The sequence below is a fragment of the Pelophylax lessonae genome (assembly GCF_965119305.1).
Source record: "Pelophylax lessonae genome assembly, chromosome: 13".
Lineage (NCBI taxonomy): Eukaryota > Metazoa > Chordata > Amphibia > Anura > Ranidae > Pelophylax > Pelophylax lessonae.
The window spans coordinates 143491022-143518851 of NC_138780.1; the positions used below are offsets into that span (position 1 = coordinate 143491022).

At 44.8% G+C, this 27830-nt stretch overlaps 1 protein-coding gene across 1 annotated transcript; it reads right to left on the reverse strand.

The window, feature by feature from the left end:
- Positions 1-367: 367 nt before the first annotated feature.
- L3HYPDH (trans-L-3-hydroxyproline dehydratase) lies at positions 368-27775 on the reverse strand. Its single transcript, XM_082242514.1, has 5 exons — positions 27282-27775; positions 15789-15958; positions 15480-15602; positions 9118-9255; positions 368-691 (listed from the first exon to the last, which is right to left on the reverse strand). Exons 1-5 carry the CDS (start codon positions 27763-27765, stop codon positions 566-568), a joined length of 1041 nt encoding a protein of 346 aa, XP_082098640.1. The 5' UTR covers positions 27766-27775; the 3' UTR covers positions 368-565.
- Between the last annotated feature and the right edge of the window lie 55 nt (positions 27776-27830).

Here is a 27830-nt window from a genome sequence, read left to right on the forward strand (position 1 = left end):
CTGATTACAGAGCCACAGTAATTAGTGTATTTTATATCTTCCTATATTAAAGCTTTAGGCTGGGTTCACACTATTGGGATGCGGGAACCAGCGTCATTCCAGTGTGGGTTCCCACATCGCATGCCTCTCGCAGGCAGTTCACACTGCCCTATGCAAACCGCTGTGGGTGTCAATACAAAGTTAATGACACCCGCAGATCGGTTTGCAGATTGCAGTGCAAACTGCCAAATGGTGCAGGAATCGGATCAAACTGGTTTTCCAGCGCGAACCAAAAAAAGGGTCCTGCACCGTTTTTGTGCGAATGCGATGCGATTACAGCCATACAGTTTGCATGGCTGAATTTGCATCGCACAGACATCGCATGTGATCTGCACACCAATGCAATGCGAATCACATGCGATGTCTAACATCGTAATAGTGTGAACCTTCGCTTAATGTCTGGCAAATGAGGTCGGGTCACTCATTAGCACTAAACTGAAATCACTCATGTAGTTTTGCCCTAAATACATTCTAATGATTGTACAAGCCACTTATAGAATCATGACACTTGACTTGGATTGGGTCATTATTTAAGGAGAAACCCGTCTTTCAGCTGATCTTCGTTTTCCAGAACAAAGCTTGCTGTTCCAGTGTAGTAAGCTTGGCCAGAGACCTCCACGATCACAGCTTTATGTTCACCACACGCAGTCTCCTAAGTAAAGAGAGGATTGTGTCAGAAGAAATAATCATTCAAGTCCATTCAGTGTACTTCTAAAGCTATGAACCAAGATAATTATACTTAAAATCTATGCATAGCCAAAACAACTTTTTTTTTCCTTTTGGTGTACACTACAGCCAAAAGACAGCAGCAGAGCAGACCTTGTTCGACCAATTTTTATAGAATTTGTTCAAATTACAACTTCTTGGTTCCACGCTGAAGAGGCTTTGGAAGCCCCTCTGACCACGATAGTGGACTGTATAGTGTAAAAATGCTTCAGATCACCAACTCCACACCATCTTGTGGAAGTGGAGTCACCCTTGGGTTCCGGCACCATCTACCCAGGTTATTACGGTCTTGTGCCACGGCTATGTAGAAAGCCCTCTCTACATGTCCTAGTGACCATAGTCACTGATACAGAAAGTAATGGGAAATCAATGTTGCTTTTGTCACCAGAGCAGGAATGACGAGGATAAATCTTCCAAAGTGGTCACTTGTTCGGGTGGCTGTTTTTGACAGGTACCCTATCCCCACTTCTGTTGGACCTCGCGTGGTGAGGTATATCAGCAGTTTGGAGCATCAATGTGAAATACTCAAAAATTTACATCTCTAAACAAAGAAAAGTTTGAAACATTTAATTTTTGTGTCCCTAAATAATAGTATTTAACCACTTGTCCACCAACTGCCGTGTATATACTGCAGCAAAGTGGCGCTATTGTGTGGAATGACGTACCTGTACGTTGTTTAGTTCAATAGCCACTAGATGGCGCAATCGCACTGTGATTGGCTAGCGGGGATGTCAATCAACGTGGCCGGCGGAACTGATGTCCGCCGGCTACCCGCAATCATCCCTGGGAGAGGCAGGAGGATCAGCCTATGAAAGTAAGGCGGATCGCCATTCTGCAAAGGCACAAGATGGAGAACTTTTGTCTTTCCCCAATCAGGGCAACCCCCCCCCCCCACAGTTAGAAAGCATCCTCTAGGGACACATTTAGCCCTTTGATTGCCCCTGATGTTAACCCCTTCCCTGCCAGTGTCATTAGTACAGTGACAGTGCATTTTTGTTAGCACTGATCAAGGTATTAGTGTCACTGGTCCCCAAAAAGTATCAAAAGTGTCAGTTAGATGTCCAATTTGTCTGCCGCAATTTCGCAGTCCCGCTAAAAATTGCTGATCGCTGACTCTACTAGTAAAAAATATAAATAAAAATATATCCCATAGTTTGTAGACGCTATAACTTTTGCGCAAACAAATCAATATACACCTACTGGGATTTTCTGTAACCAAAAATATGTAGCATAATACATATTGGCCTAAATTGATGAAAAAAACTTACCGTTAGTGTACTGGTAACGGCCTTTCTCTTAATCCTTCCAGGACGGCCTACATATGAGAGATTGTGGCTCCGCCTCACAGGAAACACAACTAATTTGCAGCTGTTAAAAAGGTCCCACCCATCCTTGAGCTTCAGTAATAGAAAAGTACCTTTCCAACCGAACTTTCAAGGGACATAGTTATTCAATAACATACAGCTACACATATATACATATATATATATACACATTTTTAACTCACCACCATCTTGGGCGGGAAGTAGGCCGGCCGTCCTGGAAGGATTAAGAGAAAGGCCGTTACCAGTACACTAACGGTAAGTTTTCTCCTTTCATCCTTCCAGGACGGCCTACATATGAGAGGATAATAAAGGAATCCATACTGGCCTACCTTAGGGCGGGACCACTGCCTGTAAAACCTTTCTGCCAAAGGCAAGGTCTTGTTGTGACAGTACTTCCACACGATAGTGCTTTAGGAAGGTATCTTGGCTGGACCAGGTGGCTGCATGGCGGATCTACTCCCAGGATGCTCCGGCTTTTTCGGCCCAGGAAGTTGCCATGCCCCTTGTGGAATGTGCCTTTAGATTTGTTGGTGTGGGGGTACCTGACACCTTATATGACATACTAATGGCTTGTTTAATCCACCTAGAGATCGAGGGTTTTGATGCTTGTAATCCCCTCCTTGGTCCAGAATGTAGAACCAATAGGTGGCTAGATCTCCTAAAGCCCTTGGTTCTTTCTAAGTATGCTAGAAGACACCTTCTTACATCTAAGCAATGGAATTTTCGTTCTTTTGCACATTTAGGTTTTTCACAGAAAGAAGGAAGAACCATCTCTTGATTCCTGTGAAAAAAAGACACTACCTTGGGTAGGTACAGTGGGTCTGGTTTAAGAATCACCCTGTCTTGGAGAATTCGCATAAAGGGTTCCTTTATGGATAAACTTTGTAAATCTCCCACTCTCCTGGCTGTGGTGATTGCCAACAGAAAAGTTAACTTGATTGACAAAATGTTTAAACTAATTTTGTTCAAAGGTTCAAATGCTTCACTAGATAATGTCTCTAGTACTAGCGTTAGATTCCAAACTGGAACATTAGTTCTGTTAATTGGAGATACTCTTCCCCGGGCTAACAGAAACCTTTTAATTAAAGGCTCTTTGGCCAGACTTTTGTCTAAAAAAACAGAAAGTGCTGCTACCTGTACTTTAAGGGTGTTCACTGCCACCCCCTTATCTACCCCATCCTGTTAAAAATCCAGGATCACCGGGATTGAGGCAGAGGAATCCTTCTTCTGACTCTGCCAAGTACAGAATGTTTTCCAGATTTTGGAATAAATTTTCCTAGTTACTGGCTTTCTACTTGAAAGGAGGGTCTCAATGACTTTGTCTGAGCATCCGTTTTCTTTTATGATTTGGCGTTCACTACCCAGGCTGTTAATTGAAAGAACTGCGGTCTGGGGTGAATCAGAGGTCCTTGTAGTAACAGGTCTGGAATTTCTGGTAGTTTCCATGGTGCTGTCACTGATAGGGATACCAGGGTTGCAAACCACGTTCTCTTTGGCCACCCATGTGTGACCAGGATGAGGCGTAGTTGCGGCCATCCGCTGAGTTTCTGCAGAACTCTCGCAATTAGATTCTGTGGGGGAAAGGCATAGGCTAGCCTGAAGGGCCAAGGTTGTGCTAGAGCATCCAAGCCCAGTATGCCCCTCTGTTTTGTCAGAGAAAAGAACTGTCCTACTTTTCGGTTCTGCTGAGTGGCAAACATGTCCACTTCTGGCTGACCAAATTTTTGGACTAGGCGTTGAAAAATTATGGGGTTCAATTCCCATTCTGCCTGTCTGATGTGATGACGACTGAGGAAGTCCGCTTCCCAGTTGTCCTTCCCTTTTATGTACATGGCTGAGAGGGAAATTACTCTCTTTTCTGCCCAGCTCAGTGTCTCCTGTGCTAAACTTAGCAGAGAGCTTGATCTGATCCCCCCCTGATGATTCAGGTAAGCTACTGCTGTAGCATTGTCTGAATGGACCTGGACTTCTTTCCCTAGAATGTCCTTTTCGAAAGCTTTTAAGGCCTTTTCCACAGCCTTCAGTTCGCCGTAATTGGAGGAGGCTTGACTCAGCTTCGAATCCCAGGTACCCTGGGTCCGTGCTTCTTTTAGGTGGGCTCCACACCCCTCGGAACTTGCGTCCGTGGTAATTTTTACGGGCAGCTCTTGACCCCATAGTCTCCCCTTCTCTAGATTTTGGGGGACTGTCCACCATTTCAGTGACAAAATTACTTGCGGGGACAGTTTTATTTTCTCGTCTATGGTCCTGTCTCTTGTTCCAAGAGGCCAGGTGAAAAATTGGAGGTCTCTTGAATGTAGTTGGGCCCACTCTACAGCTGGAATACACGCTGCCATTAGCCCTAGAACTCGCATGATCTGTCTCCTGGAACACCAAGGATGAGAGCAGATGTCTCTTACCGCTGAGACCACTTTTTCCACCTTTTCCCTTGGGAGAAAAAGTTTTTTGAGTCTGGTATCTATTTTGTATCCTAGATACACTTGGACCTGTGCTGGCTGTATTGAGGATTTCTCCAAATTTAATAGCCATCCTACCGCTTGAAGAACTGACATCACCTTTTGGGTGTCTGCCATAGCCTGTTTTTCTGATCTTGCAAAGATCAACATATCGTCCAGATACGGGATCAAACTTAGGCCTTGTAGGTGAAGATGGCCTACTACTTCGGCCAAGATTTTTGTAAAGATCCTTGGACTTGTTGCCAAGCCAAAAGGAAGGGCTCTGAACTGCCAATGTACAGTTCCTTCTTCCGTGACAATGGCGAATCTGAGAAATGCTTGATGTTCCGGATAAATTGGGACATGTAGGTAAGCATCTCTTAAATCCAATGTTGTCATAAAGACATTCTGGCACAGATTTTTTCTGACCGCATAAATGTTCTCCATGGAGAACTTTTTGTATATCAGAAATTTGTTTAATTTTTTGAGGTTTATGACTAGTCGGAATTTTCCTGAGGGTTTTGGCACCACAAATATGTGGGAGTAAAAGCCTTGGAATGCCTGACCCTTTGGTACAGGTGAAATTACCCTCTGCTCCGCTAGTTCCTGAATACCCTCTAACAGTGCCTTCCTCTTTTGTTCTATTTTTGAGGGATAGGTCACTGTTATTTCTGGCACCGGCTCTGAGGCAAACTCCAGTCGGTACCCTTCCCGAATTATTTGGAGAATGTAGGGGCTGGCAGAGATGTTTTCCCATTGAGAAGCAAAATGGGTCAGTCTGCCCCCTACCCTGATGCTGGCGTCAGTTGGTTTCTTTGGACTTAGGTCCAGGTTTAAGGAACAATAAGTTGGTTCCTTGTTTTCCCTTTTCAGGACCCCTTTTCCTGGCCTGTCCTTTGAAAGGCCTTCTTTGATTTTTGTCCTGGAAGTTCCGAAAGGAATATCTTCCCGTCTTGTCCTTTCTCTTACTGGGAAATTTTTTCCCCTTCTCTGCAGATCTGGACAAGGTATCATCCAGTCCTGAACCAAACAGAAATGAACCCTCAAAGGGTAATGCGCAGAGTCTTACTTTGGAGGCTATATCACCTTCCCATGCTTTGACCCAAAGCGCCCTTCTAGCTGAATTTACTAGTGCTGCTGTTTTTGCAGATGCTACTATTGACTCCACAGCTGAGTCTGCTAAGTAGGATACTGCTTTTCCAATCATAGCCAAGGAATCTATCAGGTCTTGTGATCCCGCCATTGTGGAGACATGTTTTGATAGTTCCTTGCGCCAAAAGTCTGCATTCCTGGCCATACAGGTATCAGCTAAGGCTGTAGTCATATTATACGCATTAGAATCCCAAGCCTTTTTTAATAAGGATTCAATCCTGCGATCCATAGGATCCGTAATATGACCGGCATTTTCAAAGGACAAATCTGTTCCTTTTGATAGCTGTGCCAGAGGAGCATCCAGTTTTGGATTTTTTGTAAATACTTCCAATTCCTGTGTCTCAAAGGGATACCTTCTTTTCCAGCTATTTGGCCTGGATAAGGCATGCGTAGGGCATTTCCATTCTTGGTGTATTATGTCTTTTAATGACTGGTGAATGGGAATGGTTCTGTACTGGGCTCTTTCCAAGCCTTTGTACACTTTGTCTTTACTGGAAGACTCCTTTACTGGGGTAGGGATTCCTTCAGTGTCATGTACCACTTTAAGGAGACCCTCCATGTATTCAAACGAAAAAAGGTTTTTGTTACTTTTAAACTTCTCTTTTTCCTCCTCACTGTCACTTTCTGAGTCCTTATCCGAACTGGAAGGACCTCCCATGTAACTAGTGCCTTCCCCTGGATCCTCCTGTTCCCTGACTTGTGTTGAGGGAATGGTTTGAGACCCTGACCAGAGAGATGAGGGTCCTTTTGACCACCCACTATCCTGGGAGGATAAGCTATCCTTGGATACTTCCTCTGCTGGGGTTTGAGGGATAGATGCTGTAGTCCTAAAATACTGAATAGTAGCTAACATTTCCTCTTGCATTGATTTAAGAAAATCTTTCATTAGGATTGATGCTTCCTGCCCTGCTAACTTATTAATACAAGTATGGCATAAGGGCTTTAAGTAAGACTTAGACAATCTGACCCCACAGTTCCCACATTTTCTAGACATGCTAGTGCTGACTGTGGAAGGGGGTCTGGCAGGGGCTTCCTGTGCCTGTGGCAGACCTGTGTATAACACAAGAAGACAAAAAGAGAGACACAATAATGTGACACAATAGCATCTCTTAGTCTACCACTGCGGCTAACATTAGGTCAGGCAAATGGCAAGGCATGCCTGTCTTGTAATAGACAGCAGTCGGCTCGCCACCGCTGTAGTCACTCACCCGTTCCTGTTGCCACCTGCGCTGCCGCTTTTTCCTCTGTAGGGAGTGCGGACATCCGTGTCTCTTTTTGGGGCAATTTCAGCCCTCTCGTAGCCGGAGAATCAGCTATGAGCTCACTTGGACCCGGCGTCTCCTCCACGCTGTGCCTCTTCCGGGTATCACCCGCTCCGCCTCTACCGCCGGAACTTCCGGTCTCCATAGCGAGGCTTGAGGCGCGCTCACTGGCGGGAAATTCGAAATCCTTACCGCCCAAAGGAGCTAATGGAGGAGACTTCCTGCAGAGAAAACAGGACTTCAGGTATAGAGGGACCTTCACTGTAAGGTAAACCGCACTACCTGGCATGTTGGCGACCTGAAAGCTCCTGTTTCCAGGATGCATCTAGGGAGGAACCTGCCATTAGGCCGACCGAAGCTGCCTTCCAGGGGTACCTCTCAGACAGTCCTTTGCCTTCAGGTCAGTAAAAAAAAAAACAAACATTCCGATGTGAGGTTGGAAACACAACTGAACTGAAGCTCTGCAAATTAGTTGTGTTTCCTGTGAGGCGGAGCCACAATCTCCCATATGTAGGCCGTCCTGGAAGGATGAAAGGAGAAAAAAATAATTTTTTACATTTCTTTTTATCAGCTGTGTTTTATAGCAGAAAGTAAAAAACAGTTTTTTTTTTTTTCAAAATTGTCACTCTTTTTTGTTGATAGTGCAAACGACTACACATGCCCTTGTACAGATCTGTGTTATTAAATAAGATTTCCATGGTTTTTAATCCTAGGGATCTATTGGGTTTGAGTCCTTTCATAAAGTAATAAGGATGGGTTCTTTCCTTCCACAGATTCCAAAGGCTGGATTGACAATAATGTTGCTGCGGGTTGGATGCAGCGCAATTGCATCTGCGTTTTTCCATTCCTTTCAAAGACACATGATCTAAAAGAAGTCAATGTGAAAAACGCAGATACAGTCACGCTGCACCCAAACCACACTGCATTGATGTGAAACCGGCGTCTAGCAAAACAGCAGCAGGAAATTCGAAGCCTAAGGCCAGCCATACAAAGAGCCAATTTCTTTCCTGAAAATTCCCCCATCAACACAGAAAGTTTTGATGCAGGAATCCCTCATGCCGATCCATTGTATGTGCCCGGCGGGGAGTGCTTCTCCCGCCCTTCCCGCCGGGAGCAGACAATTAAAATGGAGAAGACAGTGATTAATCGTTGGCGACTATAGCAGCTGCTTGCGATAAACGCAAGCAAATCTGTACCCAAGTTAATCGATAATCAACTTGGTACATTCAGCCTGTCCATTAATGGTTCGAATCTCGACTGATTCCTGCTGAACTGGCTGAGATTTGAACTGTGTATGGCCAGCCCAACGCTGAGCTGAAAAAAAAAAAAAAACGTTGAGTGGAGTTCTCCTGCTATGGGGTAGAGGAAGGGTCTGTATTACGTACCTTATCACTCATTCCGGCAGGCTCAGTCGTGCCCTCCTACTCTATGATACTCCAGATTGTGGACAATCTCTTGATGTCATCACATACAATGCAGTCCTGCTTATATGTGGGGGAGGCTAGCGTGCGACCGCAGCCGGGAGCACCTTAGAGAGGAGGTGGCGTCGGACCAGTTGCCAGAATAAAGGGAGCCTTCTGGAATAAGGAATAATGTATTGCATCTTTTCCCTTCACCCCTAGATTTAACAAGTTTTTAAACCTTGCAGTGTTGGGGGGGCCACTGCAAGGTTTTTCTCTTCTGACCAAAGATGAAAAATAAAACAAACTCCATCATCTTAAAGAGAACCAATCACAAGTGAGTTTATGCAAGAATATGTATATTCAGTTTTAAATCATTATAATTTTTACTTTCAGTGAAGTTGTACTTAAACAACATGACAGTCTCTGATCTCACTCAAGATCTCTGCATTTGTCTTTCTGGGTCTGTCCACTTTCTGCAGAGGTCATGAAAGGATCTACGCTCTTGGTTAGGTTTTATTTATTTTGAATTATAGAGAATGCAGCAGGAGATGCTGGAATGCCCAAATCTCCCAAGTGGATAGGAACAGTGTTGGCGGGGAGATCCCCATGTTTGAATATCGGATGTATAAAAAAAAAAAAAAAAACACCAGGGGCTAAGTCCACCAGGCTCCCTCCTTTCATAGCAAAAATATAACTTTAGGGTGCAATGACCTGTCCTTTTTTTTGTTAAAGGATTTCAAATGAATAAAGAATGTGTTTTTCAACTTTAAAATACCTTAACAGCCTTCCCAGTAAATAAAGAGTTGGTGGCTCCACTCTTAAAAGTCCTTGTTTGATCCAGTTGTATCAGACCTTTGTGGTACTGTAGGGCAATCCGAGCGGTCACACCAGACCCAGTAGGACTGCGATCAACCTGAAAAATGAAAAAAAAAAAAAAAAAAAAAAATGAAAAAGCAGGAGATTTCACGCTAAAATATGAGCATTTTTTTTTATATATATGGCTTTTCATCAGAGGTGTCTTTAAAAGATCCAGCACGTGGAAAAAATGATCTGGGAAGAAGGTACCATAGAAAAGTATGGGACCATTTGGCTACTGTGGGATGACTAATGCCTCGGCCTAATTTCAGCCCCATCAATGAATGCCATCTGGTACTATCTGGAGATTCAGATGACAGTAGCATAACATATGAGATAGATCATATTTGCCAGCGTATAAGACGACCCCCTAATTTTCAAGTTAAAACATAGGTTTTGGGCTATACTCACCGTATAAGACTACCCCCCTTTCAAGGCAGCCCAAAAAATAACATATGTACCGTAGCGGAGTATAAAATGTGAGGACTACTTTACATGGCCCAAAACTAACGTCCCTAATAATGTATCAACCCGCTGGATGTGCGGTAATGTATGTACCATAGTGGAGAAAAAAAAAAATGTGAGGACTACCGTACTTTACATGGCCCAAAACAAACGTCCCTATTAATCTCTCAACGCGTTGGATGTGCGGTAATACTTTATGTACCGTAGCTTTGGCTACATACAGTGTACCAAATAAAGCAAAAAGTAGTGTTGCGCTAGTCATGTGCACACATAGTGTAATAAAACTCAAAATCAGTGTCCATACATGTTCCAATGTCCATACAATCAATCAAATAAACGGTGAATTCACATGTCCAAAAGAATCTTGTGCAAAACGTAATTAGTGCTTTTGTGATTAGTGCAATCCCACCACCAGGTGAATTGGTCTCTCCCCTCCACTATAGGCCCACTGCTGGGTCAATCATAGCGTTGTATATACACACGGACCTTCAGATAGTAAAGGCTATGGATAGCCTATAACCTCCAGAGGGATTCTCACCGATAGACATAAAAGGGGAACAAAGGAAGAGATCTAGTGCTCTCTGTATGGTTGCAGTAAACCGTTTATTGAGTAAAGGAATGGTACTCACAAAGGTGGCGCTTCCACCTAGACCCCTACTGAGGAAGTCAACGCCTGTGGTTGGGCTTCAACGTCAAGCGTATAGGGGACAGAGCCTGCGTGCTGGAAGCGGTCTCTTCCTAGATACCGTTTATGCTGATTGCTATGCGCTTTAGAAGCGCCACCTTTGTGTGCACCATTCCTTTACTCAAAGCGGTTTTGCACAAGATTCTTTTGGACACGTGGATTCACCGTTTATTTGATTGATTGTATGGACATTGGAACATGTATGGACACTGATTTTGAGTTTTATTACACTATGTGTGCACATGACTGGCGCAACACTACTTTTTGCTTTATTTAGTTTACATTGTGTGGTTTAGACACTTTTAGTGTGTGCAGCTGGTCTTTATATCATTTGTTTATTGCACCATTCACTATTGATATTTTTTTGCGCTGATAGTTTTTGTTATATACATACAGTATACCGCACTGAGCCAATCATGGTGAGCGATGTATTCTATTATTGAATACAAAGCCTGCTCGGATTGGCGGAGTCAGATAGGCGGGTTGATGCTGTTACTCTCTCTGACTCAGCCAATCCGAGCTGGCTTTGTATTTATTAATAGAATACATCACTCACCATGATTGGCTTAGCGCGGTATACTGTACGTAGCCGAAGCTACGGTACATACAGTATTACCAAACATCCAACGCGTTGAAAGATTAATAAGGACGTTCATTTTGGGCCATGTAAAATACGGTAGTCCTCACATTTTTTACTCCGCTATGGTACATACATTATTACTGCACACTTGCTATTGACAGCACAAGGAGAGAGCCAGTGACTGGCTACTTTGAAAGGGAACATCTGCACTGATAATCAGGGCACTGATCATCGAAGTCTTGAATATCAGTACAGCCTCATCAGTGAAGGAGAAACATTACATGTTTGCAAAATTTATAAGAGAATTTCTTTTTTTTTTCAATTCTTTTCAGCAAAAAATAAAGCCCAGAGGTATTTAAATACCACCAAAAGAAAGCTCTATTTCTGTGAAAAAAATGATCAAAATGTCATATGGGTACAGTGCTGCATGACTGCCAATTGTCAGTCAAAGTGTGACAACAGCACAAAATTGGCCTGGGTAGGAAGGGGGTGAAAGTGCCCGGTAGGCGAGTGGTTAAACACCAGGACCTGCTGACAATCTGATTGAAAGTCATGTTCCTGGGTTTATGTGGCTGAGCTGTTCTTGGCATTCCTTGCAGCACTGATCACTGTAGCAGCTTGTAACAAACAATGCCAAATGAATAGGCCTGTGTACGGAGATTTGTCCAACTGTTTTTTCTTTTATTTCAGCCAGTTTTTATGTTAAATCAATTCATGGAGATTAAGGTAACTATCTTCCCACTTAACGACTTAAGCCCCGGAAGATTTTACCCCCTCCCTGACCAGGGTTTTTTTTGCGATTTTTTACTGCGTGACTTTAACAGACACTGTTTGCGACGCTATACCTAAACGAATTTCACGTCCTTTTTTTCCCACAAACAGAGCTTTCTTTTAGTGGTATTTGATCACCTGTGCGATTTTTTGATCATGCGCTATAAACAAAAAAAGAGCGTAAATTTTGCAAAAATAACAATATTTTTCACACATGAAATTCCCCCCAAAAAAATGTAAAAATCTAAATTTTTTAACAATTTCGGCCAATTTGTTTTATGCTACATATGTTTGGTAAAAAAAAAAAAAAAAAAAAAAAAAAAAAAAAATCGCAAAAAGCGTATTTTGATTGGTTTGCGCAAAAGTTATCGCATTTACTAACAAAGGGAAAGATTTTTGTCATTTTTGGTGTTTTTTTTTTAACGAGTAATGGCCGCGATCTGCGATTACGGTACTGCGACATTGCGGCGGACAGATCGGACCCTTGACTGACATTTTTTACACTTTTGGGGGTACCAGTGACATTACTGCAGTAATCAGTGCTATACATATGCACTGTTACTGTAAAAATGACACTGGCAGGGAAGGGCTTAACTGTATTGGACAGGGAGGGGTTAAGTGTGTCCTAGGGGTGTGATTCTAACTGTGATGGGACATGGCTACTTGTGTAAAACAGAGATCAACGGTTCTACATAGTAGAACCGTCCGATCTCCATTTTTACACAGGGGAGAATGACAGGCGGCTTGTTTACATAAGCCGCTCCGCCTTTCTCCCGCTCTACCGACGATCGTAGTGTGACAGGCGGACATCGGGTCCGCCGGTCACACGCCCACACTCCTCCGTGAACGAGCCTCAGCGGGCGCGCGCTCGCCCGGTATTGGCTCAAAACCCAGTGACAGGCGAGTGAGTGTTTTTAACCTTACTTAAATAAAGCACCCCGTTTTCCATGACATACTTGCACTATTTTATACATAGCACCTTATTTATTTATTTAATCACCCATACATGCTATAGTTCCCTCTTTTCAGTGTAATAGGCATTATTACTTAGCACAGTTCATATATTTATCTACCCAGAAGCGCAGTACCAGCGGACTCAGTGGATCTCAAAACAAAGGCTCGAAATAGTGCAAGTATGTCATGGAAAACGGGGTGCTTTATTTAAGTAAGGTTAAAAACACTCACATTTGTTGAATAAATAAGCGCATATAGTAGCATCGGAGTGGGATCGCAGTCCTCACTTCCGCAATGTGCGCCACTTCCGGTCCGAGCGTCCCTACGCGTTACGCCACTTCCGCATCACGTGGCTTCTTCAGGGGTTGAGCGCTTATTTATTCAACAAATGTGAGTGTTTTTAACCTTACTTAAATAAAGCACCCCGTTTTCCATGACATACTTGCACTATTTCGAGCCTTTGTTTTGAGATCCACTGAGTCCGCTGGGAGCCTGGAGAGGGAATAGGGAGCCAACCCACCCGCAGCAGCCCAGATATCTGGCCCTAGTGGAGCACGGTACAGGATTGGAGAGGAGACCCCTGGATTAACTATAAGGCCTTTACCTTTAGACCTTGAGGTGAGCTGCTAGAACACTTAGAGGGGCTAAGGAGAAGCACCCCATCACCCCAAGCACGGTGTTAGGTGAAGGAGCAGCACCTGTGAATAATTTCCCCCACTTTGAACACTTACCTTAATCATTTGGACGATATTTTCACCCAGACTGTTATTTTTGTGGAGCACAGAGGACACTTTATTTTTTCTTAAATATTTATTTATATGCACTTGAGCACTTTATCTGTCACTATGAGCCCCCGTTCACACTGGGGCGACCTGTGAGGCGACCTGGTCACCTCACAGGTCGCCTCCCATAGGGAAGCTGCGGACCCGTTCTGATAGGAGCGACACAAGTCGCTCCGACTCAGAAAAAGGGTCCGGAGCTTCTTTGGGGCGACCAGGAGGCGACCGCCATAGACTTCAATGTTATGAAGTCCGTGGCGGCCACTCCGAGGTCGCGGCGCGCTGCTCGCACCGCGACCTCGGAGGTCGCGGTCCGAAGTAGCGTCGCCCCAGTGTGAACGGGGGCTTACATTATTAGCACTATAAGTGGTGTTTTATTCCTTTATTTATTTATTACTTTTAGAGTGCCGTGTCAATATTGTAGTACTGTATTATTTATTCAAGTACGGATGCACTTTGCAGTTTTTATACATAGCACCTTATTTATTTATTTAATCACCCATACATGCTATAGTTCCCTCTTTTCAGTGTAATAGGCATTATTACTTAGCACAGTTCATATATTTATCTACCCAGAAGCGCAGTACCCCCCACCTGTTTAAAAGCCTGTTACACCACTAATTTGTTTCCGTTAAAGAGGAAGTAAACTTCCATCTTTAGGTTTTACCTATAGGTAAGCCTATATTAAGGCTTACCAATAGGTAGTGTAAATGCCTCCTAAACTTGCACCATTTAGGAGATATTTACTGACCTAGCAGCCAGTTACGTCCCTGGCCCATGCGCTCTGAAGGAACAGCCGCCTGTGCAGTTTCTTCAGGGTAGTGTGCCATGACTGGTGCTTTCTCTCGCGCATGCGCGGGAGTGACGTCACAAACCCAGAGCCGCGAACCCAGAAGAAAGATCAGGTATAGATTAGCGATCGACTTATTATCGGCAACACAGATATATCAGGGGCCGATATGCACTTTTCCCGATATATCAGAATCGGCCTTTGGATTTACCGATATTTCAGGAAAGTGCTGTACCAGAGTGATGCCTGCAGCTAGAGGCATCATCCCGGTACGGGCGTCCATAGCCGACGGTTGGCTGTCTTGTAATGACAACTGATGCGCCTAGTGTCAAGAAGGGCAGCAAAGAAGCCACTTATCTGAAGAAAAAAGATCAGGGACACACTGATATTCTGCAAAAGGTACAGGGATTGTACTGCTGAAGACTGAAGTAAAGTCATTTTCTCTGATGAATCCCCTTTCCGATTGTTTGGGGCATCCGGAAAAAAACATTGTCCGGAGAAGAAAAGGGGAGCGCTACCATCAGTCCTGTGTCATACCAACAGTAAAGCAACCTGAGACCATTTATGTGCGGGGTTCCTTCTCAGCCAAGGGAGTGGGCTCACTCACAATTTAAGAACACAGCCATGAAGAAAGAATGGTACAAATACATCCTCCGAGAGCAACTTCTCCCAACCATCCAAGAACAGTTTGGTGCGGAACAATGCCTTTTACAGCATGATGGAGCACCTTGTTCCCAAAAGTGGCTTGGGGAACAAAACATCAAAATTTTGGGTACATGGCCAGGAAACTCCTCATACCTTAATCCCATTGAGAACTTGGGGTCAATCCTTAGGAGGAGGGTGAACAAAGAAAAAACCCCACAAATTCTGATAAACTCCAAGCATTGATTATGCAAGAATGGGCTGCCATCAGTCAGGGTGTGGCCCAGAAGTTGATTGACTGCATGCCAGGGGGAAATGCAGAGGTCTTGGAAACAGAAGGGTCAACACTGCAAATATTGCCTCCTTGCATAAACTTTATGTAATTGTTAATAAAAGCGTTTGACATTTATGAAATGCTTGTAATTATTCAAGATACCATAGTAACATCTGACAAAAAGATCTAAAAACGCTGAAGCAGCAGACTTTGTGTCATTCTCAAAACTTTTGGCCATGGCTGTATAGAGAAATATGCTTTCTTCAAATTTTATGTGAGATTTACAACCACTTTCAGTCCTTTCACACAGGTGGTTTTTACTTTGGGTCAATAGATTGCTACCTGGGAATCTGCAAATATACAGATATTGGCAGTGGGCTCCTCGCTGTATGCATCCTTTCCATCAGTCAGTATTGTGCCATAGAGGAAAGCCAGATCTTCGCTGTCTGGATGGCTGATTTTAACCTGAAAAAGAAAAATCAGAAAGACCATTCAGTAAATGTTTACAATGAGAGAGAAGAGGTGTTAGTTCTATTATGTGCTGAAGTAAGAAATATTAGTATCTATGTTAATCTATCAGTCGTGGGACAGGAGAACAGATTACTGGGCACAAAGGACAGCGGATTGGTAGGAGCGGGTAGTGTACCCTACCTGAGCCTTCACAGCATCAGTCACTGCAGCTGCAGCATCTACCAGATCCCTGGTCTTAGAGGTGCACACATCCAGGCCAAACCTCTCTGCACTTACAAAGGCATAGAATGCTCCTCCGTATGCTATGTCCACTACTACTGTCCCATAGCCGGGAACATCAACCGGGACATCTGCACACACAAAACATCAGCGGAGCATCAGTGGAAGAGAGAGATTGTGTAAATAAAGTTAGCTTTACACACTGTTAAGATTTTATTCCCTTCCATTACCGGACACTTCCAGCCCAGGCCAATTTTCAGCTTAAAGCGCCATCGCATTTTGAATAACAGTTGCACAGTCATGCAACACAAACTAAGTTTTTATCATTTTGTTCACACAAATAGAGCTTTCTTTTGGCAATTTTTAATCACCACTGGGTTTTTTACTTTTTGCTAAAAAATAATTAAAGTTTGAAAATTTTGAAAAAAAAAAAGTGTTTTCCTTGCAAATTTGCAAATAAATAATCTTTCTTGACACATATAGGTCAAAGTGTATTCTGCTACATTTCTATGGTGTAAATGACCCAAATCAGTGTAGATTATTTACTCTGTAGGAAAGTTAATAGAGTCCACAAACTATAGGATATCTCATTTCTTGAGGCCCTAAAACACCAGGACAGTAAGACTACCCCCCCCCCCCCCCCAAATCACTCTTTTTGAAAAGTAGACAGCCCAAGGTAATTAGTAAGATGCATGGTGAGTTTTTTGAAGTTGTAATTTTTTTTTGTCAGAATTTTTTTTTTTTTTACAACATCATGTCACCAGTGCGTTATCATATAACTGGTGCGGTGGTTATCAGAAAGACTGACTGATGACGGTACAAAAAAAAAAAATATATATATATTAATTATTATTAATCAATTTTTTTTCTCTCTTTTGCTATTGGCTGGGCGGGAAGGTGTTAAAGCAGAATTAAACTCATTTTCTTAAAAAAAAGGGAGAGTTCTTAGGGTCTCTTCTGTCATAAATGCTTCTCTCGGGGTGTCAGTGGTAATGCACACTGACCAGTGCATGCGCAACTCAGCGTACATTTCCGGCACCACTTTGTGCTGTGATGATGTGACTCCTGTGTGCATGCATGGGAGTGATGTCATTGCGGCCCAGCCATTCAAGCAGCTGAACAGAGCAAACCCAGAAGGAAGACCAGAAGATGGAAGCGCCCAAGTGCTGACCACGCAGCGATGGAGGACTTTGTTTGGCATGTAAGTCTGTTACAACTAGTGATCGACCGATATCATTTTTTTTAATGCCGATACCGATTTTTTGGTCATCGGATATCGGCCGATATTTTCGGACATGTAGAAAATGTTTTTTCACAGGTACTCCTTGTGGAGGGATCTGGGGGTCTAAAAGACCCCAAACCCCTCCTCGGCACTGAAAAGCATTCAAAACGCCAAGTTTGGCTGTTTTGAATGTGGTCAGTTTTTTTTAATTTGGCGCCGAGTACCTGGAAGTGATGTCATAACATCACTTCCGGGTTTTTACATGGAGACCCAATCAGAGCCGAATGCGGCTTTGATCGGGTCTTCGGCGGCCGTGCAGGTAGGATGCCCAGGTCTCCCGGTGGGACCGGAGACCCAGGCGAGCCGTGGAAGGCAGCGGGAACGTCCCCCCCCCCCCCGCTCCTTGTAAAGGCAGCCGAGCCACTTCTCAGCCGCATCTGTTGTCATTACAAGACAGCCGACCGTTGGCTATGGACACTGGTACCGGGGTGATGCCTCTAGCTGCAGGCATTATGGTCAACACCTCCTGAGGGGCCAATTTATTGAAAAAAGAAAGCAGTGTTTAATTCCACTTTAATTTAGAAAGTTTTTGAAACATTTGATTTTTTTCAACAGTTGATGGAAATAAATCAATTAACAACTGTTTTTGACCATATTGGGCCACAAAAATTGAAGGAGAAGGGTGAAACTTCTCTCCAATTTCTTGTTAACCACTTGCCGACCGCCGCACGACTATCTACGGCGGCGGTCAGCCCCTCACAGGCAAAGTGACGTAGGTCTACGTCGCTCGCCTGTGAGGGTTTAGGGAGCGAGCGCGCGCCGCCGGAGGCGCGCTCCCGCTCCCGCGTGGTCACGGACCCCCCCGCGCGTGTGACCGGCGGACCCGATCGCCGCCGGCCACTCTGCGATCGGCGGGGGAGAGGGAGAAAGTCAGGCAGCTTGTGTAAACAAGCTGCCTGTCATTCTCCTCTCTGTATGAGAGCTGATCACATGGATCTACTATGTAGATCCATTGATCACTCTGCATACAGTTGAAGCCACAGCCAATCACAGTTAGAATCACGCCCCTAGGGACACACACAGCCCCTCCCTCTCAAATAAAGTTAACCCCTTCACTACCAGTGTATTTTTACAGTAACAGTGCATATATATAGCACTGATTACTGTAGAAATGTCACTGGTAACCCCAAAAGTGTCAAAAATGTCAGTCAAGGGTCCGATCTGTCCGCCGCAATGTCGCAGTACCGCAAAAAAAATCGCAGATCGCTGCCATTACGCGTTAAAAAAAAAAACAACAAAAATGACAAAAATCTTTCCCTTTGTTAGTAAACGCAATAACTTTTGCGCAAACCAATCAAAATACGCTTTTTGCGATTTTTTTTACCAAACATAGGTAGCATAAAACAAATTGGCCGAAAATATTAAAAAATTTTGATTTTTACATTTTTTTTGGGGGGAATTTCATATAAAAAAAAGGGAAAAATATTGCTATTTTTGCAAAATTTACGCTCTTTTTTTGTTTATAGCGCGTGATCAAAAAATCGCACAGGTGATCAAATACCGCCAAAAGAAAGCTCTGTTTGTGGGAAAAAAAGGACGCCAAATTCGTTTAGGTACAGCGTCGCACGACCGCGCAATTGTCCGTTAAAATCACGCAGTGCCGAATCGCAAAATACCCTCTGGTCGTTTAGCAGCCAAATCCTCCGGGGCTTAAGTGGTTAAAGAGGAAGTAAAGTCAAAAAAAAAAAACAAGAAAAAAAAAGCTCTGTAAAGAGAAAGGCATAATGAGCTAGTATGCATCGCATACTAGCTCATTATGTAGTACTTACCTTAAAACGAAGCCCCCGCCGTGTCGCCACCTCAGCGACAGGACGGCGACATGTCCGACCGTCCTGCTTCCGGGTTCGCGTCCTCCGGCCATCTGATTGGCCGGAGGCGCGATTACATCACTCCCGCGCCTGCGCGCGGGAGCCGCCGTTCACGGCACTGAGCTCTGAAGGAACGGCATGGGTGGCCGTTCCTTCAGAGCGCCTGCACCGATGACGTCATCGGCAGTATGCACTCTAAATATCTCCTAAACCGTGCAAGTTTTGCACCTATAGGTAAGCCTTAACCGCTTGCCGACCGCCGCAAGTAAATTTACTGCGGTGGTCAGCCCCTCACAGGCAAAGTGACGTTAATTAACGTCACTAGCCTGGGAGGGTCTGGGGAGCGGGCGCGCTCCCGCACGTTCACGGACCCCCCCCTCCCCGCGCGTGTGACCGGCGGACCCGATGTCCGCCGGTCACTCGGCGATCGTCGGGGGAGAGGGAGAAAATCAGGCAGCTTGTGTAAACAAGCTGCCTGTCATTCTCCTCAGTGTAAATACACTGATCACACGGTTCTACTATGTAGAACCGTTGATCAGTGTCCTTACACCTCAAGTCACAGCCAATCACAGTAAGAATCACGCCCCTAGGGACACACACAGCCCCTCCCTCTCAAATAAAGTTAACCCCTTCACTACCAGTGTATTTTTACAGTAACAGTGCATATTTATAGCACTGATTACTGTAGAAATGTCACTGGTAACCCCAAAAGTGTCAAAAATGTCAGTCAAGGGTCCGATCTGTCCGCCCCAATGTCGCAGTACCGCAAAAAAAAAAAAAAAAAATCGCAGATCGCCGCCATTACGCGTTAAAAAAAAAAAAACAACAAAAATGACAAAAATCTTTCCCTTTGTTAGTAAACGCGATAACTTTTGCGCAAACCAATAAAAATACACTTTTGTGATTTTTTTTACCAAACATATGTAGCATAAAACAAATTGGCCTAAAATGTTAAAAAATTTTGATTTTTACATTTTTTTGGGGGGAATTTCATATAAAAAAATGTGAAAAATATTGTTATTTTTGCAAAAGTTACGCTCTTTTTTTGTTTATAGCGCAAAAAGTAAAAAGCGCACAGGTGATCAAATACCACCAAAAGAAAGCTCTGTTTGTGGGAAAAAAGGACGTCAAATTTGTTTAGGTACAGCGTCGCACGACCGCGCAATTGTCCGTTAAAGTCACGCAGTGCCGAATCGCAAAATACCCCCTGGTCGTTTAGCAGCCAAATCCTCTGGGGCTTAAGTGGTTAATATAGGCTTACCTATAGGTAAAAGTTTGTGAGGTGGGTTTACAACCTCTTTAAGATAAATTAAATTTAGTGAAGGTGGTCCTCAGCCAATTAGAATCTAAAATATTGTAATGTCTATTTGTAGCCATTAACATTTACTAGTTTAAAGCAGTTGTAAACCGCTGTAGTTAGAAAAAAAAAAAAACAAACACCTTCCCGCTGTAAGACAATTGCATAATTATGAAATACTTATCTTAGAATGAAGCCCTCCAGTGGCATGCAGGGCTTCCATCTTCCCCTGGTCTTGGAGACTCTGGCTGTGTGAGTGGCTGGACCCATGATGACGTCACTCACGCATATGCGCTTGGGAGCCCTTGGTTCTGGCCACCATGTTCTGAAGGTCCGGCTCAGAACACATGCGCCATTGAGGTCACCGGCTGCATGCAGTGTAAATATCTCCTAAATGGTGCACGTTTAAGAGATATTCATTTTATCTACATTTTTTCCCCGGAGGAATTTATTTTCCTAAATTTTTAGGAACTTCCAACTATTGGCTACACCCACAGGAGTCTTACCCATTTTTTACCTACAGGTAAGCCTTATTACAGGCTTACCCGTAGGAAAAAAAAATAAATCACAAAGCGGACTTTGCTTCTGCTTTAAAGCCTAACCACAGACTATGATTTTTAACCACCCCCCATCCGCGCTACAGCCTATATACGGCTGCAGCGCGGACTTGAATTTTCGGGAGGCCGTTTTTAAACAGCCTCCCAGTGACACGCCCCCAGCGCGCTCCCGCGAGCGCGCTGCGGGGAAAATCTGTGTCGGCCGTGTCCCTTGGACACGGCCGATCACAGATCGTGGTGAATGGCCAATCACAGCGGCCATTCACCACGTGATCGTGCCGTCCAATGAGCGATGATCTCATATGTAAACATATGAGATCATCTCTCATCGCCGGCGCTCCTTCCTCACACGGAGCCTGCAGTGTGAGGAAGGAGGGGGAGCCTCACAGCGCCGGGGACACAGGAGAATGTAATCAGGGCACCGATCACCAGTGCCCTGATTACTAAAGGTAAAAATACACACACAGTGCCCCCCCCCCATCAGTGCCCGCCATCAATGCCCACAATCAGTGCCCATAGTGCTGCTAGTCAGCGCCCATCAGTGTCTGCTCATCTAGGCACTGATGAGCACTGACTGGCAGCACTATGGGCACTGAGTGTGGGCACTGATGGTGCTGCCCATCAGTGCCGCTCATCAGTGCCACCGTCAGTGTCCAGTGCCATCCGCCAGTGCCCATCAGTGCCGCCCGTCAGTGCCGCCTCTCAGTGCCCAGCAGTGCCACCTCAGTGCCCAGCAGTGCCACCTCTCAGTGCCCAGCAGTGCGGCATATTAGTACCTCCTCATCAGTGCCCATAAGTGCCACCTCATCAGTGCCCATCAGTGCCACCTCATCAGTGCCCATCAGTGCAGCCTATCAGTGCCGCCTCATCAGCGCACATCAGTGAAGGAGAAACATTTATTTTCAAAATTTACTCGCAGAAAATAAGAAAAACTTTTTTTTTTCAAAATTTTCTGTCTTTATTCTTTTTTTTTGTAAAAAATAAAAATCGCAGAGGTGATTACATACCACCAAAATAAAGCTCTATTTGTGTGAAAAAATGATAAAAATTTCATATGGGTACAGTGTAGCATGACCGCGCAATTGTCAGTCAAAGTGTGAGAGCGCTGAAAGCTGAAAATTGGCCTGGATGGGAAGGGTGTTTAAGTGCACAGAAGGCAAGTAGTTAATAGTTAGTTCGGGCCAAGCTGGACAAAAAGAAATATTTTTTTTACTAACAGATGCGCTCATTGTGCAGCATCAGATACATAGAGTATACAGCGCTGTGTTCTGGCAATGGGATGGGGACTTCCCCTTTCACTCCTGGAACAAGACTGGATCGGACTGAGGATGCCTTGTATTTTTATGAATGATCACAAAGTTTCCTCTGATTGGCTGAAGGGATGGTAGGATGATCTTCTAATCTCCACAACACGGCGTTGTATACTGTATGTAGCCAATGCCAGCACTCCCAGCAAGTGCAACTGTTAGCAAATAAGAGTTTCTTTGGACCAGCTTTGCCCAAAACATTTTTTCAAGTCATAGTAAACTTGGAGTTAGGCTTTAAATAAATATGTATGCATAAGAATAAATGAAATAATAAGGCGTTGTGTGTTCTTAGCCCTCCTTTTCTCTATGTACATTGTACTGCGATATCCTGATTATATGGCTGACTGTACGTTGTCTTCTTCGTTATTCTGCTTTTGTATATAACCAATAAAAAACTTTTAAATGAAAAATATTAAAGCAAAGATTTGGGTAAATTTAGAAGTATATTGTACATTTATAGTTAGATTTTTAAGTATATTCTAATATCTTGCAATATATCCACTATACCCCCATGGATCCATGTACATATAAATCTGCTTATAAATATGCAATATAGTTATACAATTAAAAGGATAAGTTCACCTTACCTTTACCTTCAACCAAGTGTTGGAGAGGCGGCCCCCCAAGAGGGCACTTACCTCTATTTATTTATTATTATTAAAAAATTCTGGGAGGATATTTCCCCCTGGATACAGAAACCGACTGAACCCCCCTGGAGTTTACACCTCTTAACCACTTGCCTACAGTGCACTTTTACCCCCTTACTGCCCAGGCCAATTTTCAGCTTTCAGCACGGTCACACTTTGAATGACAATTACGTGGTCATGCTACACTGTACACATATACATTTATCATCACACAAAGCTTTCTTTTGGTGTTATTTAATCACCGCTGGATTTTTTATTTCTTACCAAAAAAAGAAAATTTGGAAAAAAAAAAAAGTTTTTCTTATTTTCTGAGTAAATTTTGAAAATAAATAATTTTTTTCCTTCACTGATGGGCGCTGATAAGGCGGCACTGATGGGCACTGATGAGGAGGTACTAATATGCCGCACTGATGGGCACTGATAGACAGCACTGATGAGCACTGGTGGGCAGCACCGACAAGCAGCACTGATGGGCACTGACTGGCAGCACTATGGGCACTGATGGCACGCATTAATTGCCATCTTATTTACATTTTGTGTAATCAGGGCACTGATGATCAGTGCCCCGATTACTTGTCTCCCCTATGAGGAGGAGCCGCTAATCGGCTCTTCTTGCCTCACACACTGACAGTGTGAGGTGAGGAGAGCCGAATAACGGCACTTCCTCATTTACATGTGACCGGCTGTGATTGGACACAGCCGATCACATGGGTAAAGAGTCATGTCATTGACTCTTTACTGAGATCGGGGTCGCGCCGTGTCCTAGCAACACAGCGCGGTCACCATCCCCGCTTCCAGAGAGAGGCTGTTCTGGTGCGCCGTCATATGACGGCATCCCAGAACAATAGCTACATTTGGCGGCAGGCGGGTAGCAAGCGGTTAAGTTACTCTTTCATGATACAACCTCATCTGTAAGGACATATAGAAGGATAATACATACCCTACCTGCTGAATGCAACCAAAAGGTCTTATCCCCCGGTATTGGAGACTAGTTAAATGTCCGACTTTAGGGGAATGGAAAAGAGAGGTGGATAGGATAATGGAGGCAGAGCGATGGGTTCATGTGGCCAAAACAGAGAAGAGCAATTCATGGATACCTGGTCTGGGTGGATGCTCCACTAGTTAGAAATGGACAAAAATATTGATACAATGGCTCAGTAACCCTGAGGCCCTTAACCACCTCAATACTGGGCACTTAAACCCCCTTCCTTCCCAGACCAATTTTCAGCTTTTAGCGCTGTTGCAATTTGAATGACAATTGCGCGGTCATGCAACATTGTACCTAAACCAAATTTGTGTCATTTTTTCCCCACAAATAGAGCTTTCTTTTGGTGGTATTTGATCACCGTAAGGTTTTTTCTTTTTTGGTGCACAAATAAAAAAAGACTGAAAAGTTTGAAAAGTTTGTTTAGGTTATAAAATTTTGTAAATAGATATGTTTTTTCCTGCACTGATGATGCCGCACTGACAGGCACTGATGAGGAGACACTGATGGGGTGGCACTGATATGCAGCACTGATATGCAGCATTGGTGGGCACTGATAGGCAGCACTGATGGGCACTGATAGGCAGCACTGATGGGCACTGATAGGCAGCACTGATGGGCGGCAATGATCGGCACTGGTGGGCAATAATGGGCACTGGTGGGCGGCACTGATAGATGGCAATAACGGCACTGGTGGGCAGCACTGATAGATGGCATTGGTGGGCAGCACTGATGGGGAGGGCACTGGGGGGCTCTCTGAGTGTTTGCCATCCCTGATGGCCATGGGTGGGCATCCCTGGTGGCTCTAGTGGCCCCCCCCCCCCAGGGCTGCACTGGTAATCAATGTTCTGATTACCAGCACAGACCCCCCCCCCCCTGTGATCAGTGAGTAATTAGAAATACTCACTGATCACCCCGGCTGCAGCACCGATCATCCCTCTTCTCCTCACTGACAGGATCTGTCAGGAGGAGAAGAGATTGAAGCCGTTACAACGGCTCTATTTACATTACATGACGGCTGTGATTGGACACAGCCGTCATGTGATCAGGAGGGCCAATCACAGGGCCCTCCTGCCGAATGATTTTGCTCTGTGTCCGAGGGACACAGACACATCAAGATCGCGCCGCTGCGCGTGCCCGCGGCAGCGCGATCTCTCTCCTTCTGAAGGATGTTCCGGAACGTCTGATCAGAAGGACGAGACTCCCACCCGGCCGTATATATTTACAATGGCCCGAGGTGGTTAATAAAGGAGGCTAAGGGTCCTTTCACACGAACGATCTGACTGTCAGTTTTTTAGACGGATCTGATCGGATCCTCCATGCATCCCTATGGGGCAGCGAACGTCAGTGGTGACATGTCCGCTGACACCCGCTGCCATCCGCATCCGATCCTGTCCGTGAAATCCGGATGGATGGAAACCCTATTTTCCATCAGTCCAGCGGATCAGATCGGATGGGATCGGATGAGAATGGACAGGCGGTCCGTTCTCATCTGATTCCCCCGTGGAGAGCAGCGGGGATCTGACACCTCCCTCTCCACACACAGCGCGGAGCTGTCATCCACCTGCTCAGAGGGGATCGGCGGATCGATCCCCACTGAGCAGAGAACGGTCCGCACCGGACAGCGGACCGTGTGAAAGGAGCCTTTGGAACGGAAATAAAATAAGACAGCATGAAACAAACAGACCATAATAAATTTAATAATAGTAAACAGGAAGCGCAATATGAAGAGTTAAATAGACATTGAAATAAAAACAATTTTAAATATTTTGAAGGGATTTTTTCCCCTCTCGCTCCTTTTTTTTATTTTTTTTATTTTTTGGGTTTAACTCACAATAATAAGGTGGTGGTAGGTAGGATTTGGGAGAATTCTCCCCTTAACAATAGATAATATTATAATTCACCAATTTTTGTGGATTTATAGATTTCACAGATTTTGAACAGTTGTGTGAATAGGAGGATTTCCTTTTTCTTTTTCCTCCTCTTACATTACTAGATATGGCCACTAAGATACGGATTCCACAGGAAGTGGGATCCCTTGGGCATGGGTCACTGGTGTCATTTTTATTTTTTTTTAAAGGAAGAAATAAAGGTCTATTAGACCTGGAAATGCCATATGTACATACAAATGTAGATTTTTATTTATTGTCTTTTTCTTTGTACTATATTGTACTTTATATGCATCTTACTGGAAATTAATAAAAATATTTAAAACAAAAAATAAAAGGATAAGTTCACCTTTACAGAGAAAAAAAAAATAAGTGCACATATTTTTGCAGAAGAAATAAGTGCATTTATTATTGTTTCCGGCAGGGGCCTGGAAAGCATTGCACACACAATCAGTGGACCACGGGTGCAATGTGGGCTCCTGTAGACATGCCCCCTGACTTTCAGCCTGTACCTCTGTACTGTTTTCTGTCTGAAAGTGGACAAAGAGTGCTCATCAGCGCCCCCACTGAAACTATAAATCCATCTGCCGTGGTGGCAGACAGTACTTGTAGTTTATTCATTCACAGGAATCTATGAAAGAATGATGCATCTCAGGATTATGCTATGTACGAAGTGCAGAGCTTAGGATTATGCTATTTACAGAGTGCAGGGTTCAGGAGCTCAGGATAATGCTAGGTACAATAATGCTACGTACAGAGTGCAGGGATCAGGAGTGCGGTAGGTGCAGAGCTCAGGATTATGCTACGTACAGAGTTTAGGAGTGTGCTGTGTACAAAGTGCAGGGTTCAGGAATAGGCTATGCATAGAGTACATGGTTCAGGAGTGTGCTGTGTACAGAGTGCAGGGTTCAGGAATAGGCTATGCATAGAGTACATGGTTCAGCAGTGTGCTGTGTACAGAGTGCAGGGTTCAGGAATAGGCTATGCATAGAGTACATGGTTCAGGAGTGTGCTGTGTACAGAGTGCAGGGTTCAGGAATAGGCTATGCATAGAGTACATGGTTCAGGAGTGTGCTGTGTACAGAGTGCAGGGTTCAGGAATAGGCTATGCATAGAGTACATGGTTCAGCAGTGTGCTGTGTACAGAGTGCAGGGTTCAGGAATAGGCTATGCATAGAGTACATGGTTCAGGAGTGTGCTGTGTACAGAGTGCAGGGTTTAGGGGTGTGATATTGCACAGTGTGCTACCCCAACCTCCTCCCCTAAAATTTTCCTGCATTTCTCTCTCCAACCATGCCTGGCTCTAGTACTTCCCGGGGTAGGCGGTTCTGCCTCACCTTGCAGGGAGCAGGGGGGTACGAGCTAGAGGTGGCGGAAAGGAGTTCCGCCACATTCCAGCTGCAAAACTGGGTGCAAGGGCCACATGACAAGGCCTGGATTCAGCCCACGGGCCTTGTGTTTGACATATGTGCTCTAGAGCACAGGTAAAAAAAAAAAAAAAAAGGTAGAAGAGGTAAGATCTTCATAAAGGCCCTTTGGGTGAAGTACTACCATAGTGTACAGTGGAAGTGCTAGTAAACAAGGGCATCCGGGGCGGAGACCAATGCGATAACGGGCAGTACAGAGGGTGATGTGATCACATATATTGGAACAGATGACATAATTATTATAATAATAATTACCTGTGCAGAGGGCGAAGGCTGGGACACTATGGAAGCGTACATGCCCGCTGCGCCCCTCATTACGGGAGACGAAGGCCTGCACCACTCCGCAGGGGCAGTGTATATTGACCGGAGTGTCCCGCCCCTGCGCTTCCACCAGCCCATAATCCACAGCGAATCGGCCCAGGGCGATGACGGCGTGCCCACACATGGTGCTGTACCCCTCATTGTGCATGAACAGCACCCCTAGGTGGGCCTCCGGCACCTCGCTGGGCACCAGCAGAGCCCCGTACATGTCCCGGTGCCCCCGGGGCTCCAGCATCAGCAGGCGGCGGACCCAGTCCATGTGCTCCCGCACCCAGCGCCTCTTCTCCAGCACCGTACTTCCCTCCGGAACCGGGGCCCCGCTCAGGACAATCCGCAGCGGCTCCCCGCCCGTGTGCATGTCCACCACGGACAGCACCGGCCCGTCATTGGGGGGTAAGCGAAACTTCAGCGCCGACATGACACTTCACCGCAGGACAGGTGTTCCGTGAGAAAAACCTACACGTGAGAAATGCCTACCCTCGT

Coding starts and splice junctions, on each gene's coding strand:
- L3HYPDH (XM_082242514.1), bottom strand. CDS start 27,765: ATGTCGGCGCTGAAGTTTCGCTTACCCCCCAATGACGGGCCGGTGCTG. Junction 9,256..15,479: donor GTATATTTGCAGATTCCCAG/GTAGCAATCTAT, acceptor TTCATTTTTCAG/GTTGATCGCAGTCCTACTGG. Junction 692..9,117: donor TTACTGGGAAGGCTGTTAAG/GTATTTTAAAGT, acceptor CTCTTTACTTAG/GAGACTGCGTGTGGTGAACA.